Below are 16,593 nucleotides of genomic sequence, written 5' to 3'. Positions count from 1 at the left end.
GTAGTCATGGGGATTAAAGCTATCAAAGCTGGGACAGCTGAGAATGAGAGCCTGACCTCCTTGGGATCAATGCTGTGACATGCTGTACCCCTTGCCACCCTTATCATCCGTGGCACGACTGTGCCACTGAAGCCTCCAGGCTTCTCTTCAGAAGTTACAGAAAAACAGAAATTCTGAGGGATCAGGCAAAGGTTGTGTATGCAAGCTTTGAACCAAAGTCCTTTTACAAATGCAGAGTCTGAGGAAAGTTTTAATAAACGGAATGAAAAATGTCCAGCTTATCGATTAGGAGGTTCAGAATGATGGGAAGTTAAGTGAGTGAGGGTGTTGCAGTAGTTGAGAATCTCTGGAGTACTCTCAGATTTATAGGTGGGAAATAAATGTTGATTTGTTTATTTCCCCCCTCCTTCATATCCACTCAGGGAAGAGCAATTAGTTTCTATTTTTTAATGTTTGCATTATCACTGAACATATATCTTTCTGCAGTGCCAGCTATAAAAAGTCAATATAGGACCCAGCTGTACAAATAAACACAGTTATGAGTGTAAGGAGGAAATTATTAACAGTAAGTGAAGTAAACACATTTTTGAACAATTTATTCCTTAAAGAGCTTTTAAAGAATAAAAATAAATAAAAGTGGGTCTGTACTTATACATTTGATGCCATTGGTAACTTAGGACACAACTGAAATTTGAAAACAAGGTATTTCAAGTCTTTCATGTTAATGGAATTAACACAATATATGTCACTGAGAAAACTCTTAAATTTAAAATAAAATATACCCATTTCCCATTCAAACCTCCTCCTTTCCTCCTGCGTTTTACAGTCTTTTTGCCATGATTCTGCTTATAGAAACCTCCTCCTTTCAGATGCAGACCTTCTTCTTTTTGCTTTTTTTCTTCTATTTCAGTCAAGGCATGTTAGTTTCAACAGTCAGGTTTTATTTTTTTAAGAAAGTGGAGATGGTATATTATATAATAGTATATATTATATATGTATAATAATATGTGGATATGTACGTATATATAAACTTTTTCCAGAAAGTTAAAGACTTTTAGTAGACTGGTTTTGATGAGATTTCTTAGTTTTGGAAGTTAAGAGGATTGAAAGGTTCTAAATGGTCAGCTACAGGCTAGCCTTCCACAGGGGAAATGAAGTTCCAGACAGTGAAGCTCCAGCACTCACCTTACGTTACCAATGTTATAAACTTTGGCCTGTCATATCCAAGGAGAATTTCCAAATCAATTGGCTATGAAGGGGCTGGTGCTTCTGACATTTCAAAAGGTCTAGTTTTTGCATCAGCACAGAATAAAAATAATTGCCATGAGGTTGGTATTTTTTGGTGATTTTTTTTTTCTGGTTTGGCCAAACATTTTTGTATCCCTCATAGCTGTGTGGTGCTTAACAAGTTCTTTTCTTTAAAAGCCTCAATGCCAGTTGAAGATGACTTGTTTCATATTCCTTCCCATGTCTGTTCCCTACAGGGGAAGTAATGTGTCTCATTTAAATAGGCAGTAGAAATTACCAGATAGGATGGCAACTGACCAGAATCCTGTTATTCAGCAAGAAGGAAAACCATCCCTCCCAATAAGAAAACACAATGTCTCTCTTGTACCGCTGGCTGATAAGAAGGGACAAGGGCATGAGATCCCGTGGGGAAGCAAGTCATGTGATGATGGTGCTTTTCTCATGAAGCCCAGCTTAACACAATTCTGTTCTTTCTAATTTGCGTTTGTTTAGGATATTTGGTTTTATGTTCAATCCAAGCAGTGTGAAAATCTGCCAGGCAGGGAATGGACATAGCAGGAACAAAAGGGGAAGTTAGATCTCCAACAGACAGGTATGGGGTGAATCTCATAGCAATCACTCAGCTCTTTTGAGAAATGTGATAGGCTCTTGCAACTGTCTGTGAGACAGTAATTGGGAGTCTGATGAAGTCTGTCAAGTGCAGGAGCCTGATTCTGCTCAGCTGTGTAATTGTGATGGAAGGGAGCCAGCCAAAGGCAGAGACCTGGGTGCAACCTTTTGGGAGACTTGTTCCGGCACAGTGGGTGGGAAAGTAAAACGAAGGTTGCAAATAATAAGTTTCTCTGCCTGATTGATAATGAACTAGTAATAAGTGGCCTTATTATAGTAATAAGTTTCCCATGGAAGCCCAATGATTGCAGAGAAGCTTTAGCTGAGTGCGTGTGACCACATCTTATTTTGATCAGCTGTAGCACAGCAAAGCTGGGTAATTATCATAATCTAACAATTAGCCTGGCATCCTTTCCCAGTGTTTAATTACTCCAATAAATGGTAATTGAATAGAGAACTTAATGACAAGAGAATAAGTTTCTTTCTACATTGTGTACTTAACTTGCAGTCTTGTCTAGGCATAATTTTTGAATGCTGTTCTTTTTTTGAACAGCCTTGATTAGTTATTTCTCTGTCATTTTGTCAGTGTTTCACTTCCTACAGAGGCTCTTTTCATGGTATTTTGAGCTTGTCTTAACTTGTGAAACTGTAACCTAAGGACCAAAAGGTCACAGACAGCTCCTTCGCAATAGCTGTTGGGTTTTTGTTGTTGTTGGTTTTTTTTTTTTGTTTTTTTTTTTGTTTTTTTGTTTTTTCCTGTTTGCTTGCTCAGGGTGGTAATATCCTGCTAGAGATCTAAAATGTCACTGGTTAGTAAACCCACTTCTCTTAGCATCTGGGAGATGTTGAATTTTCTTTTGGTTAGAATAGAGCTAAAATTAAAATCAGTCTTTGATTACTTCATTGTTTGTGCATCAGAATCATTGTTGATGTCAGCAGAGCTATGGGAACAGAGTTTATTAAATGTTGTGACAAAGCCAGTGAAAAGAACAGAAGAGCATTAAAGAGGTTATTTTTGCATACCACAGAAATAGCATCTTTAAAATTATCTGCAGTAAAATGGTGCACTTAATCCCACAACCCCTCAGATAATTAACAGCCACAAGATTTCCCCCATCACACACAGCAGCTTTAACTTAGTTGAAATGAGAGGGCTTGGGCTGTCTAAAAGAAGAAAGAATAACGAGGCACAAGTTACCCTGCTGTGTTACAGTCACAGCACGTGAGTAGAGTTTGCGATGGAGTAATGCACTATGCGTGCCACCTAAACACACGCAAAAAATGTGAGTGAACTCAGTGTAGATGGTAAATAAGTGACATTATCAAATTCCAAGAGCAATAAAATGTGGTCGTTTTAAATGACATTTTACATCATTTAAATTATGTCAAGTTTTGCAGAAAATGTTTGTGTTTTGTGTATTATTGCATATACAAATACCTACTTTGTACTAGTCTCTGCATTGTATATACATGATACCTACTTTATACTCCCAACTCCAATACTAATAAATTATCCAAGTGGTTTCATAACTAGCTAACAAAAATAAACTGAATTTTCAACCTATTTCAATATTTTTCTGGTTGAAGCTTTTTCTGTGGCTATAGTAGCACTTGTGGAAAATGTTTCTGTCATCTAGCATTTAATGGCAGTTCAGCCTTTTTTGGGACACTTACAGGATATCTCCTAGCTTCTTTTTGCATGATACTTTTAGGAATATACTTTTCTCTGAGAACTGTCTGTCTGCTTAAATTTATATAAAATTTGCTGAGTGGCCAAAAAAATAAAAATAAGGATCCAAGTGACCAGCAGTTGCAGGGGTGTGCATGTGTGCTGCTCAGAGAAGCCTTCTTTCCTTTGGAAAAGAACAAGTATCTTTTTGCTGTGTTCTGAAAACTATGGCTAATTATGGTTTGCAAAGAATAATTCTATTTACTGAATTTTGTTGATGTTGCTTTGCGTTTTATATTATCATTTGAGAGGAGGGCAACTGGTATAAGACATTCAGCTGTAGCAGTGTCCTTTGTTTGTTGGTGTTCCAGGCAGCAGAATCTGGGCCATTTGCATCTGATCATTTCTGATGCCAGACTCGAAGACCAGAATTTCATAATTCATAGTTAAAGCAGATTTTATTTTATTTTATTTTATTTTATTTTATTTTATTTTATTTCAGTTTCACAATGAAGCCTTACTGCATGCATTTAATAGAAAAGGCTCAAAATAAAGAAAGGTTGACATAGTAAAAAGAAAATTTTCCAGTACACTTATCTTGAAGTAGAGCATCTGGCATGTCGATTTTACAGGAAGGTTGATAGAATATAACTAATAAGATTTTTATGAGAAGCAAAAAGCAGGAGCTATTGCAATTTTTTATCTATCTAAATGATAATGGGCAATTAGTGTTATTTGTGCTGTTTTTAAACTGGATTTTTTATAGTGTTTATTGCAAGAAAGAACGGAAGAAAGGAACAAAACCCAACAAACAAAACTGTTGTTGCATTCTAAATATCTATTTAAATAAATCGTCACTTGTTTCAGTGACCAGCAAAGCTATTAAATTCAAAATGAGTCACATATGCTTCAGAACTTCAAATTATGAAGAGAAGTGTGCATACAGATTGTGTACTTTCACTTCCATTAATGGATAAACAGAATATAGAAGATAAAATTACTTTGAAAATGTTTTGCTAGTCTTACAGTTCTCCAGTTAAGATTATTGTGAATTTCTTTCTTTGCATTGTGAATACCTGGGTAGTTGTGCAGTGGCATTTGAGCCCAGAAACATTCACAGGGACGGTCTTTGCTAGAAGCTGTGTGCAAGTTTTGCATAGCAAGCTGATGGTTTGTTGGTTATAGTAATGTTTAGGTTTATAAACTACTTAACTATCTGTCTCTGTCTTGAAAATAGCTTTCATAGCCCTACTGCTTAATAGATAGCCTTGTACTATGCAAGTTTCCAAGACACTGTTTGAATGCCACCTGGCACAAAACAAAGGTTAATTATGTTTGAAGAGTAACTGTGTTTTTCTATGTGTAAGGCAGAGTCCAGGGAGACAAATGGCAGTATTTGTGGGAAGATCTGCAGACCCTGAGTTTTGGGGAAGCCTTTTTGGTTGGTTTCCACCACACCATTGTATTCTGTTATGCAAAATCTAGATAAGATTTTTTTTTTTTTTTTAAATAATATTATCATTATTCATAGTAGAAGCTATAAAGTTCACTTTATAGATCACTTGGTTCCAGAAGTGCACAGGGGTCCAGAATGAATCTCCCAGGACATGATGAAAACCTAACTGAGGAAAAGAAAAGGAAAGTCAGTAGTATTGCTAGAGACATGTTGAAAAATAAGCTTTGCATTGTATGTTGAAAGAGACTTGAAAAAAGGAAGGAATGCATTATTATTATATACAGTCTGTAGGAAGTCTTGTTCCTGTCATCTCTCCAAATATATCTGTAAAGAGATCCCACCTTCCCTTTACATGTTGTGCTCTTTGATACGTGTGTGTGGCTAAACACTGATAAATACTTTCATTTGAAGTGGAACTTTGGTTTCACTCCCATACCTGACTTTACACTACTACTAAGATGCATTCCGTTATAAACAGTAAGTGTTTTCCTTCTGGATTTGGTTTAAAATTCTTGCAAAAGTGTTTCTGGAATGTTTTCCTTTTAATGGCTTTGAGGAGTATGAGCTTATGAGTTTTAGAGTGAGTTACCCATGGCCACCCTTGTGCCTTCCTGCTTGTGTCAGAAGCCTTTTTGGTTTCTCGTCAGGAAAATAACACTTTGTAATTGTAGAAGCAGGAACTCTCTCAGTGTTCACTCCAACACGCACAATGCAGATTTTGTAGCCTCTTTAGGAAAAACAAAATTTGTTCTACATCTGTTAAGTACTCATGCTGAGTCTTTGATTACTGAGTTCTTTAAGACATTACGAGAGAAGAAATAAATAAATACCTGCTTTCTGCTTCTTGGTTGGCTAATAACCTCTTCTCAGTATTGCTGTTGCTCTACAGAGTGAAGAGACTTTGCTCAGAGACGCTTAATAAAATACCTTGGTACATGTTTTCCCTGGAGCACATTCACTGCTGTGCCAGCAATATCAGCTAAGATCAGCCAGTTCAGATCACTTAAAATACACACAGTCTTCCTCTGTTTTTAGAGGCATGAATACAAATGCATGCAGGCTGCCTCAGATGTCTGTGGGTTGAAAGTAGTGGCAGAACAGGGGAGAGAGAGGTGATGAGGGAGGGAAGGGTAGCAGGATGAAAGGTATGTAGCTGAGTACTTGGGCCTCAGGCTGGCTCTGCAGCCAATGCTTGCTTCTTGCTCCTGTGTCCAGCTGTGCTTGGCTGGCCAAGGGCATCCTGGGACGCTCAGCTGGTTCAGCACTTGGGTAAGCAGAAATCAGAATGAACCTGTGGCCAAAGGGGATGGTTGTGTTGTGGTTTTGTTTGTTGAACAGGAATACAAGAGGGGACCTTGCCAAAAGGGTGTCAGGTGAGCTCCTTGTGTGCAGTGCTTGGAGCACAGGTCACTGTCGCAGATTTCAGGTTTGATTTCCTTGCAAACTTGGATTTAAGGTGAGATCACAAATTCAGTCTCTGTGTGTTTATAATCTCCAACTGTGTGGTCAGATTCACCCTTTCAAATTCAGCCATTCACAGTATAGAGTCTGTCTGCCTGGAGTCTCGTAGTTAAAGGAGAGGAATAGCTGCTCCTGGAGTGAGATCTGTCTCACCCCAGTGCAAGTTGGGCCGAAACAGGTCAGATGAATTGGACTTGAAGTCCCTATTCTCTCCATTGACTTAAAGGGAGTCTGGAAAAGCAGTTTGCATGAGGTTATTTTTATTGTTAAACTCCAGTGTTAAGGAAACCAGTCTGATCCTGAATGTCTACAGTTACTTACATCTAGTTCTTAGTCTTAGTTCGGAATGCTTGTGGTTTCTGTCAAAAAAACATGATTAAGCATTATTGTGAAGGCAGAGGCTGGTCTGAGAGGTGGGATTGAGAATAAGAAACCTGCAAATTTAAAATAAATGTACATATGCACATATTTATTAATTACCAGTTTAGTTACTAGTTACAAAATCAAACTAAAAATGTAATTAAAAAAATGCAACCAAAACAAAAACAGTTATCATTGCTAGAATAAAGCCTTCTAGTTTTTAAATTAGATATTTGCTTTTGTTACTAGTAAGAAATGGTGTACTGTTAACTGATACAGAGAACAGGCACCAGTTTCAAAACAGTATGTTTTTGCAAGTGTGTTAAGACAGCATCTGTTTGTGTGACAGGTTTTGAAAGCAGTGGAGTACAAAATACATTTTTAACTAATGATTTAGATAAATGTGAATTTTCCTGAAAAAACTGTGTTTAAGAAAAGAAAGACTTCTCCTTGTTTCAGAATGGAACTCTGAGTCTGTGCACTGGCTGAAATTATACAGATATATCATGCCTTGATGCGTGTTCAATTTTTTTCTGTTAAAAAGCTATTTTATTGAAGCTAAATTATTGTAGGGATATGAAAAGGTATAGTTTGCTCTGAATTTATCCTTGGAGGGCCAGCAGATCATTGCTTTTTCTCTGAAATTAGATAGAAGGCTCCAGATGGCAGATTTCAAGCCCATCAGGTGTTTAAAATATGCCCCTCAGCTAAAAAGAAGTATTATAGTTAAATCTGTCATGGCCTTTTTATTGCTGTGTGGTACACTTGACAACTGCAGCCGCGAAAGAGAGGAACTACAAGTAGCCCAGTTGCCTGACGTGGAGCAGGTCAGTGGTTCGTTTCTTAGGCAGCCCCAGGGAGTTTGATAGACGTACAGACCTGCTTTATGGAATCATTAAATCCATCACAGTATAAGCTCCCATGGAAGCAGTGAATTTGTTCCCATAGTTTCTTCCAGATTCTACGGCAGGCATTAGAAAAGTAATGTACGGGAAACATGGAGGGAGGGAAAAAGAACACATACACATCCCCAACAAAACAAAAATCCCACGCCTCTGAGGTCTCCTCAGTAATAGTAATAATAATAAAGTGCATCTGGGCTGGTGCCTTGTGCTGCATTTCTCAGCTGGCATTTATTCAGACCTGTCACCTTAGGCTGAGAGCTGATAATTCGTATCCCAGAATCCTTTTATCTGAGCAGAGCAATGTCTCCAGTATGTACTTCTGGCAAAGGAGTTGTAGTGCTTTTCAAATATCTTTAAAAAGCAATACAGGGTTTTCTTTGCATCTTGACAAACTGCTGCTAATCATGAAGAAAGTAAACCTGTTTGTGCTCTTGCAGTAACTATAAGTTCTTATAGTCAAGTCGGCTTTTAATACAGGGGTGACTACTGCCTGATTTACAGAAAAGGGCATGTCTGGGTTGCTTATTTTTCTGCACATGTAGATGTTTATATAGGCACTGGTATGGGAAGGCTAATACAGTTTTGGCTTCTTTGTTTCTTCTTGCTTCTCCCTCCAATTTAATAAATATAAATAAATAAATAAACAAAAAGCAGAGATTTTGTTTATTCAATAAAGACATAGGGAGAGATAGTCTATAACTTGATGTGAGTTAGCAAGAGACAACTCATTTTGTCAGAAAAAAAAAGAACAAAACCTTTATCCAGAAAGTCACATAACCGTAGTCCTGCACAAGCAGTCTCTGATAGCTCTGGTGAATATTAAGGGTTAGTTTCGAGAGTGAATGTGCATGGCTAGAGTGAAATGAAATGACATTACTGATGCCCCCTTTACGAGAACGTTATCCTGCAACAAGGTCATCCTGCATTAACTGTGCTTATGTCTGAACTCTTTCTTTGATTTCAGATTCCAGCAGGGTGACTACCACATCGACGTGTGCATCAATGACTACCTGGATGTGTTCTGCCCTCACTATGAAGATTCAGTGCCAGAAGATAAGACCGAACGCTATGTTCTGTACATGGTGAACTTTGACGGCTACAGCTCCTGTGATCACACCTCCAAAGGGTTCAAGAGGTGGGAGTGTAATCGGCCACACTCCCCGAATGGACCGCTGAAGTTCTCAGAAAAATTCCAGCTCTTCACGCCCTTCTCACTAGGATTTGAGTTCAGGCCAGGCCGGGAGTATTTCTACATCTGTGAGTATATGGAGATTTACCGTTGTTGCCTAGCAAGTGCAAGAAACCTAGCTAATTTTTCACCTATGCTCTGTGGAAATGCGTAGGGCCAATGCAGATGTTTTACAGTGAACATAGGCTTAACTATCCCCAGATACATTAGCTAGGAATCTAGCTAGTGGAAATGAGATTAAATCACAGCTTCTTTTCTCACATGAAATAGCATGTCAGCCTGTTCGCTGAACCGTGGCTGACTTTTAAAGCAAAACGGACTGCTACATTTATTGCAACACACTGAAGTGGAGGAGGCGAGAAAGGAAGGGTGGAAGCTCTCCCCAGATATGGGGAAAAATAGCTTGTGTGTGAAATTCCTGGATGTTTTTATTTGCCCAGTTTCAGTATTCTTATCTCTGTTTTTCTTAATTGCTCACTCTAAGTATTCTTGTCTTTGTAAAGTTTATCATCCAGGGAAAGTCAGGTCTCTGATTTCTGAGCAGCATACCTGCCTATGTCCAGCAGTATTCAAAACCGTAATTCCCTGTGGCAAGCACTCCTAGTATCAAGCCACATGTTGCCTTTTGCTTCCTTCCTTCTCATCCTGCTGTGTTCTTGCAGCAGCGGTTTCAGGCAGCGTGGAGCATGTGGGGTGCCGCAGGGTGGGGAGGGATGATGCTGATGGCCCTCGCCCTGTGCTGTACTGCAGCAGTGCCTTGCGCTGCCAGCCTGAACCTGCACCCGCACCTAGGGGAGCTCGGAGCCCGCTGGGGTTTTGCTTTGTTTGGTTGATCCCCCAACAAAGAGCTCATCTCATCATCTTGTTTTGGACCTGAATCTTCTGCTTCCTAACAGGTTGTGACGGTTTCAGTAGTATTATTTTTTTTTCTGGTAGTTTTTAGTGTTCAGCTAGAGAGCTGAAAGCTTTAGGAAGACTGTAGGTCCCAATAAATATTGCCTTTATATGTGTGGTTGGCCTTTTTGCTGTGAAACAGACCTTCCACCTCATTTCACCAGAGAAACTCAGTATGTATGATCCCTGTTTTTCAGCCTCATTTGTTCAGCATTGAGGTTTTTCCTTTTCCTTTCTAAATCTACAGGGAAATGCATTCCTAGTGGACTGTTTTCAATTCGTTCCTTTTTCTTCCCGCAAATAAAATCTTTTAATGGGTGGCAGTTGAGTGGCAGAAGAACAGTGCCTTGTTCTTGTGCTGAAGCATAATAATAATAATAATAATAAATGGCTGACAGTAATATTGCTTACGATTTTAAATATGGTGATGTTTTGTAATATGATGATATTAAGTCATGTAAAGCCTTGATGCCATTTCAGATTTTGCAGCAAACTAAGAAATTAGGATTATGGAGATAATGATCTAGGATAAATAAATCTATACTGTGTGTGCCTATTCTTACTCACATAACTTCCTCTTAACTTAAACAGGGATTTTGTATTGCTAAAAATTCTAATATTGGACCTCATGTAAACACTGGATTTTGTGGTTTTGTGTGTTTGTTTGTTTTATTTTTAATTCAGTTTCTCATTATTATCATTAAAACAAGCAGACATACTCAATATAAGGAATGAAATCTCTTTACCATCATGTGTTTGCAATAAAATGTAGCAGAGTTGTGACACCAGTACCTGCAAGCATAAAAAAAAAAATCCATATTGATTTTCTAAATTTAAAAAAAAAAAAAAAAAAGATGCAGAAATGTTTTATAAAGGTTAAAATCAAACAAGAAGGTAAAGAAAAGAAAAAAAGAAGAGAGAAATCTCAGGTTGGTCTATCTAGCTAACAGCTTCATTGTTAGAATATACAAAATCCATTGAACTCTCATGCAAGACATTATTATTCAAATACACCAGGGTGCTTATGCCTGGTTTTCCTCGTTTCTGGTTAAATTCAATATTTTGCTAAAAATCATTATGTATCTTCTATAACATTCATTTAACTGACTCATTTAACTGTCAAGGGCTCCCTTCAAAATAATTGCTCCAAAGTGCTTTAAAGTATGAAGGGCTTTATGATATTCAACTGAGTTTAGATGGAATTATTTTTTTAATGAAAGGTAAAATAGCAAAAAATTAGCAGTAAAGAGGTGTTCATTTACTTGTAGCTTATTGGCCTGGTATTCACTGAAATTAATTTTTTAGCCATGTTTCAGAGACACAAAGGCATTTTTCCTCCTTTTCTTTATTGTAAGTATTTTCCCCTTTCAGCCTTTGGTCTGCTGGGGACAGTAACAAGGTCAGTAATGCTGCAGTTACAGTCATCACAGCAACAATTAAAGGCAAAAAGCTTCTCTGGGGAGTGTTGTCCATCCTGGTATGTTTTTCTACTGGTCTGTGCTGAAGAGATGAGATGTTGAAACACTGTTCCTTATTTCCTCATCAAAATTGTCAGCAGGCTCTAGTGCAGGCTAAGGAGACTGCCTCTGCTACCTCTCTGTAGCAGACATGGTGAGGAAATCAGTGCTGTGTCAGGGAAGGTTGTCTTTCCTCATCAGATCTTAAACCTTTGCCCCCTCTGCATGACAGAGGAGGCTGACAATGTAGCCTGTTGTATTAAGGATATATAAGGACACAAAATATGTCATGTAGTGTAGACGTCTGGAAGACAAAAAGATTAAGTGGTTGGTTAGGTATTTAACTTAATTATTGTGTGTGTGTGGTTTTTTTTTTTTTTTTTAGTGTTTATGGAACGTCTTCTCCCTTTACCTTTTAAGAAGGTGACTTGTATCTCTTGCTTCTATTATTTTCAGGAAGTGCAGTAATTTGAAAACAATCACTATCTTTTTTCTGAACTGTTGATTTCTGAAAATGCCACTTTTTTTATTATGCAATACCTTTGTATATTGCTCACATGAACTTAGACCTCCCTTCTTCGATTAGTCATGCCAGAAAAATACAATGGAAGAAAAAAAATCTAGCTTGCTGATGTCAAATTCATATCAAAGAACAGAATTCATCATTGCAGATGTGATCAACAAGTACTGTTTGAGCTTCCTTTTAAATGAAAAACATGTTATTAGATATTTAGAGAGAAATTAATTTTTAGTTAGGGAGTGCATAGTCAGGAAAGTAAATAATAAATCATGACACAAAGTCTCAGTTTCTTCATAGTTCTTAGCAGACGGTCATCTAAAGTTATTGTATGTTAATCTGATATCAGACAAAATGGTATTTTTTTCTGAAACAGCAGTAACTGAAAGTAAGTTAGTGAAAGCAGAAGTTAACCACTTAGTGGTATAACTGTGATTTTAATGCCATTTGGAAGGTAAAAGAACTTTGGGTTTGCAGGTTAAGATGGAGGAGGTACTGTGGAATGGAAGATGAACTCAGAAGCAAGGAAGGGGAAAAAAGGTCATGAAATATATAATGTCATCAAATTCAAAATGAGGGTATCATTTTCATTCCTTTAACTTAATTATGGATGCTTTATTTTTATTAATGTAGTACATATGGAATAAAGTATCAGTAATAGTTTGGCAAAACGCAGAGCTGACGAAATCAAAAGATGAAGACACAGATAGAACTAGACTAGTACTGATTAATGAAGAATTCTGACAGCAATTTCCAAAGCAAGCTCCTCTCCTGATTTAAGCTAGTCCACATTGCTCTTTTCTTGAGAGTAATGTATTATAGACATAGTGGCAGAAGTTGTACTAATATTAAGCTGTAGCATTTGCTTTCCTCTTTGCCATCAGTCTAGTTATTCCATCAAATAATTCAGCATTTGACAAGATTTATTCTTAACAAATCCATGATATTTTTATCATCTTATCCTCCAAGATTTTACATATGTTATTTATTTAGTCATTTGATCACTGACTACTGTTACTTGTATATACCTATACCTTTTTCCTAAAGAAACCCAGATGGGTTTTTTGTTCTTCACAATCTTGCTATTGTTCAGTTCCCTGCAAGATCTTGAAGGATTTTGCTATCTGTTTACAGGTTTACCTTTAACTTATACTGAATATATGTTAAGTGGTTCTCTCTCCTGAGATGTTTCTGGCAGAATCTGTACTGAAACACTTTTCTAGGTGCCCTCACCTCTGAATTACTGGAGATGGAGGAGGACATGAAACAATCACTGTTTGGTGGCAGTGGTGGTTGTGATAGGGATTTTTGGTTAGTAATGAAGAATTATGGGCAAAGTTTAGAAATCAAAGCAAGGAACCATGCATATCCCTGTGCAAATCAGGAGTTGGCGTAGGAAAGGCAGTGGCCGCTTATGAAAGTTAACACAGACTTTAGAAAGACTTTCTGTGGCTAAGAACTTGGAAGAGCTTCTCAGATTGCCAGCTTGGCTGTACTTTTTTTTTTTTTTTTTTTAGGATTAGTTTGAGTATAGCAAGAATTTAGAGATTTTGTAGAGACAAGGTTGAATTGCCTGTAATGCTGTCTGGGAGAACACTACAGAGAAATCTGTAAACTCTCATATGCTAACAGGCTTTTTTGATATTTTTCATGTGCTCAAAGAGTGATATTAAACAGGTTCATAGAGCTAACTGCTCTTCCTCAAGCACTAGCTTAGTATTAGTGGATGTCAATGTTCTGCACAAACAGTCACAACTCACTGCAAAGTGATTGTTTAATTTATGGGATGTCCACATACTCCACCAGAGGTAAGATGGGATGGAATTGGTGTAATAGGAACACAAAGCAGAAGGACCATGACCCATAATACTGTTCTATCAGAAAAGATAAATGTAAGTTGTCTTCTCCCTAACTTCCTCTTCCTCCCCCAAACACTTCCCTCATTTTTTTTTCATCTTGATATACACCAGGAAATACTGCTTTTTTCAGAACTGGCTTATACTGCTGGCTGTATGTCTGCTGATAGGAGATGCTGTCCAAGAGTGTAAGTGTAGTTTTTCTCAATTTTTGAGTCTGATTTATGTGAGGAAGTTCCTTCTGGAAATACGAGGTAATGTAAAGAAACCAGTGTTGCAGTCTGGAGAATATTAGAATCAATCTAACAGATGCCATAGGTGACTAGGCATGATGGTTAGGTTACTTTTTTTTTTTGAGGAAGTCAACATCTACTTTCATTACTGTATCCCAGCAGGGGTAGTACAGCAATAATAAACTAATAATGTTCTTTAAACACTTTTTTTTTTTTTTTCCTTTTTGCATCCAGCACTTAGAATATATGATTTCACTGTAAGCTATCCAGTAAAGTCAAATCTCTTAACCAACCAATTGACCTTGGCTTAAATGGCAATCTATACCAGTTTGGAAATTCAAAAAAAGATGTTTTATCTGTGCATTTACCAACACAAATGTGAAGACACTGTCAGCCTGGCTTTAAAGCTGCTTTTATGTAAAGAAGCTATTGCTCCTTCATGTTCATTGATGCAGCTAGTACTGATTGTTCTTCAGAGAATCTTTTCAGTTGTGGGCGAGAAAATAGTTTCCATTTTATTAGCAATACTTTCTTACTGAGGTTTTCTGTTCTTCTGCTTGTAGTTATGATAAAGGTTGTACATCTCTTGCAAATACCCATTTGTTTAACTTATGTATATGATTGTTAGGGCAGGTAGTCATTTGTAGATTTCCAGTGTTAGTTGTCTTACAAAGTACCTGGCTAAATCTTTATTTGGGTTCTTGACTAATATGCATGGACAAAACTAGGCTATGCATACATGAAAACAGATTATTTTTCTTCTTCAACTGAGTGCAGTCTGGAATTGTATGAAAAGTAGCCCCTAATTGTAATAAAAAGACCATAATTTTTGTGTGTGGGGGGGTTGTTTTGTTGTTGTTGTTTTTGTTTGTTTTGTCTTTGTATTTTTTATTGTTGTTGTATTTCCTCACATCAATAAAATATAGGCTGTAAGAAGCCTGGTTTGGGATATTTTTTACCCCTTGACTCTGCCAGTCCTGGGACTCAAAGTCTAAGATTTGTCTTGGGACAAAGTTTGGGCTTTAGCTTTAGAAAGCCTTGGCATACTGTACTCGGCATATATTAGAGGCAGCAGAGTCACTGTAGTTACTCCTTAGGCTAAACTTTTATTAAAAATTATTTCTACTGATGACAATGGTTGACTTAAGTAGCAAATATTTTGCTTTCAACGTGAAGACTTGTCTTTCAGTGCATTAAAAAAAGGCTGTCTGTCTTCATTTCCACACGTATTAGTTAATGCAGGTACTGCTGGTGTTTGCATTTTTTCATTTCTTTTTGAAGACATGAGGTCAGAAGTTCCCATTTGGAACTCTCTCTCCAAACATCCCAGTTTATACCAAAAGCTAAAAAAAATGAAGGTTAACTAAAGAACACTGTTAAGGGATGCTGAAGGATTCACAAATATTTTTAATGTGTTAATTGCACTTTTCTTTGGGGGAAATGTTGTTTATTGTAAGGTCCCACATTAACCTTTCAATCAAGATCTGATCAGCATAAACACTGATGCTACTTTGACAGCAGTGGCTTAGACATGCCACTCTTCTATGAATCCTGCTTTGATAGCTGGTTTACCAGAATCACTTGAGATGTTCTGAATGAAATCAAAGCAATTGAAAGGGTTTGATAAATGTGTACTTTAAAAAATATTTCTGTGTGATAACATTAGACAGACAAGGAAGGTGACCTTTAAAAGGGAATTCATGCTTATCCTAGTGTGTAGATTAAAGGACTAGTTTCTGTTAGAAAGCATCAGAAGAATTAAGTGCTGGTCCTGCTAAAAAGAAAGCAGAAACAATCACTGGAGTCTAATAGATTTTGACGTTGGTACTGTTGTTAAAATCCTCAAAGGGAGCATTAAAAGCTGTTGAATAATTTGGGACTCAGGAGAAATACATATAAGAAAATGAAGAGAGAACCCATGGAGGTGCTGGTCTCTATTGTTTCAGTTTTTCAAAGGGAATGAATGTCTTTCAGATAACAAGTTGAAAGAATACGATTTGGATCCGTATGCTTCAAAAGTTCAAGTGCCATTAAGATTCTGATAACAGCACAAATGTAAAAGAGGGGAGGATATACTATACATTTGTAGCTTTGAAAGCTGTCTCATGAGCGTATTGTATCTTAACTCTTGTAGGAAGACCAGTGGCTTGTGTTGCTTTCTACAGAAATGCTGGTATTGGACATCAGGAGAATGAGAGACTGCCTACAGATAGAAGGGTTGAGGGACAGCTTTTTTTTTTTTTTTTTCATCCACCCTTGTTTCCTTCTCATCTAATGTGCTGGAAGAAAACCAGTTAATTCTGTAGGAAAATAAAGCAGATATTGAGCATTGTTATGTGATTATTTAATCACAAAGGTTAAGAAGGTAGATTGATTAGACCTTTGGTAAAAGACCACCAAGAAGGATTAGGAACTTGGTAAGGCTGTGTGTGACCTCCTTGCCTTAGAGGAGTGGTTACTACATGTTCCATACTGGTGTCTATGGATTACAGTAATTTTTAACATTTGCAGATCTTGTAAAAATCCCATTGCAACTTCCTCTCAGTATGCAAATCCAGTATTCTGCTGGAAGTACAATTGAATGAATTGAATGCAGCCCTTTCAATCCTTTGTGCAGATGGACCATTCATCATTCCTTGCTTTAAATCAGTTTTGATGTTCAACAGCTACAACTTCACATCTCAGAGGTGGCTGCACTTCAGTGGTGGGTAAGGCTCTTATTCGGTGGTACTTCACTGT

At 37.4% G+C, this 16,593-nt stretch overlaps 1 protein-coding gene across 2 annotated transcripts in view; it reads left to right on the top strand.

Annotated features, from left to right (window-relative positions):
* EFNA5 (ephrin A5) overlaps window positions 1–16,593 on the top strand; it is a gene marked incomplete at its 5' end in the record, with an annotated part of 208,833 nt that overhangs the window by 165,885 nt on the left and 26,355 nt on the right. For both annotated transcript variants that reach the window (XM_084304987.1, XM_084304986.1), the window contains one exon: window positions 8,673–8,965. In XM_084304987.1, the coding sequence (XP_084161113.1) occupies window positions 8,673–8,965 (293 nt within the window). The remainder of the gene's footprint in view (window positions 1–8,672; window positions 8,966–16,593) is intronic.

This window comes from Netta rufina (genome assembly GCF_964035555.1).
Source record: "Netta rufina genome assembly, chromosome: Z".
Taxonomy (NCBI): Eukaryota; Metazoa; Chordata; class Aves; order Anseriformes; family Anatidae; genus Netta; species Netta rufina.
Note: the sequence above shows the minus strand (reverse complement) of the source record. Positions and strands in the feature narration are given on the sequence as shown.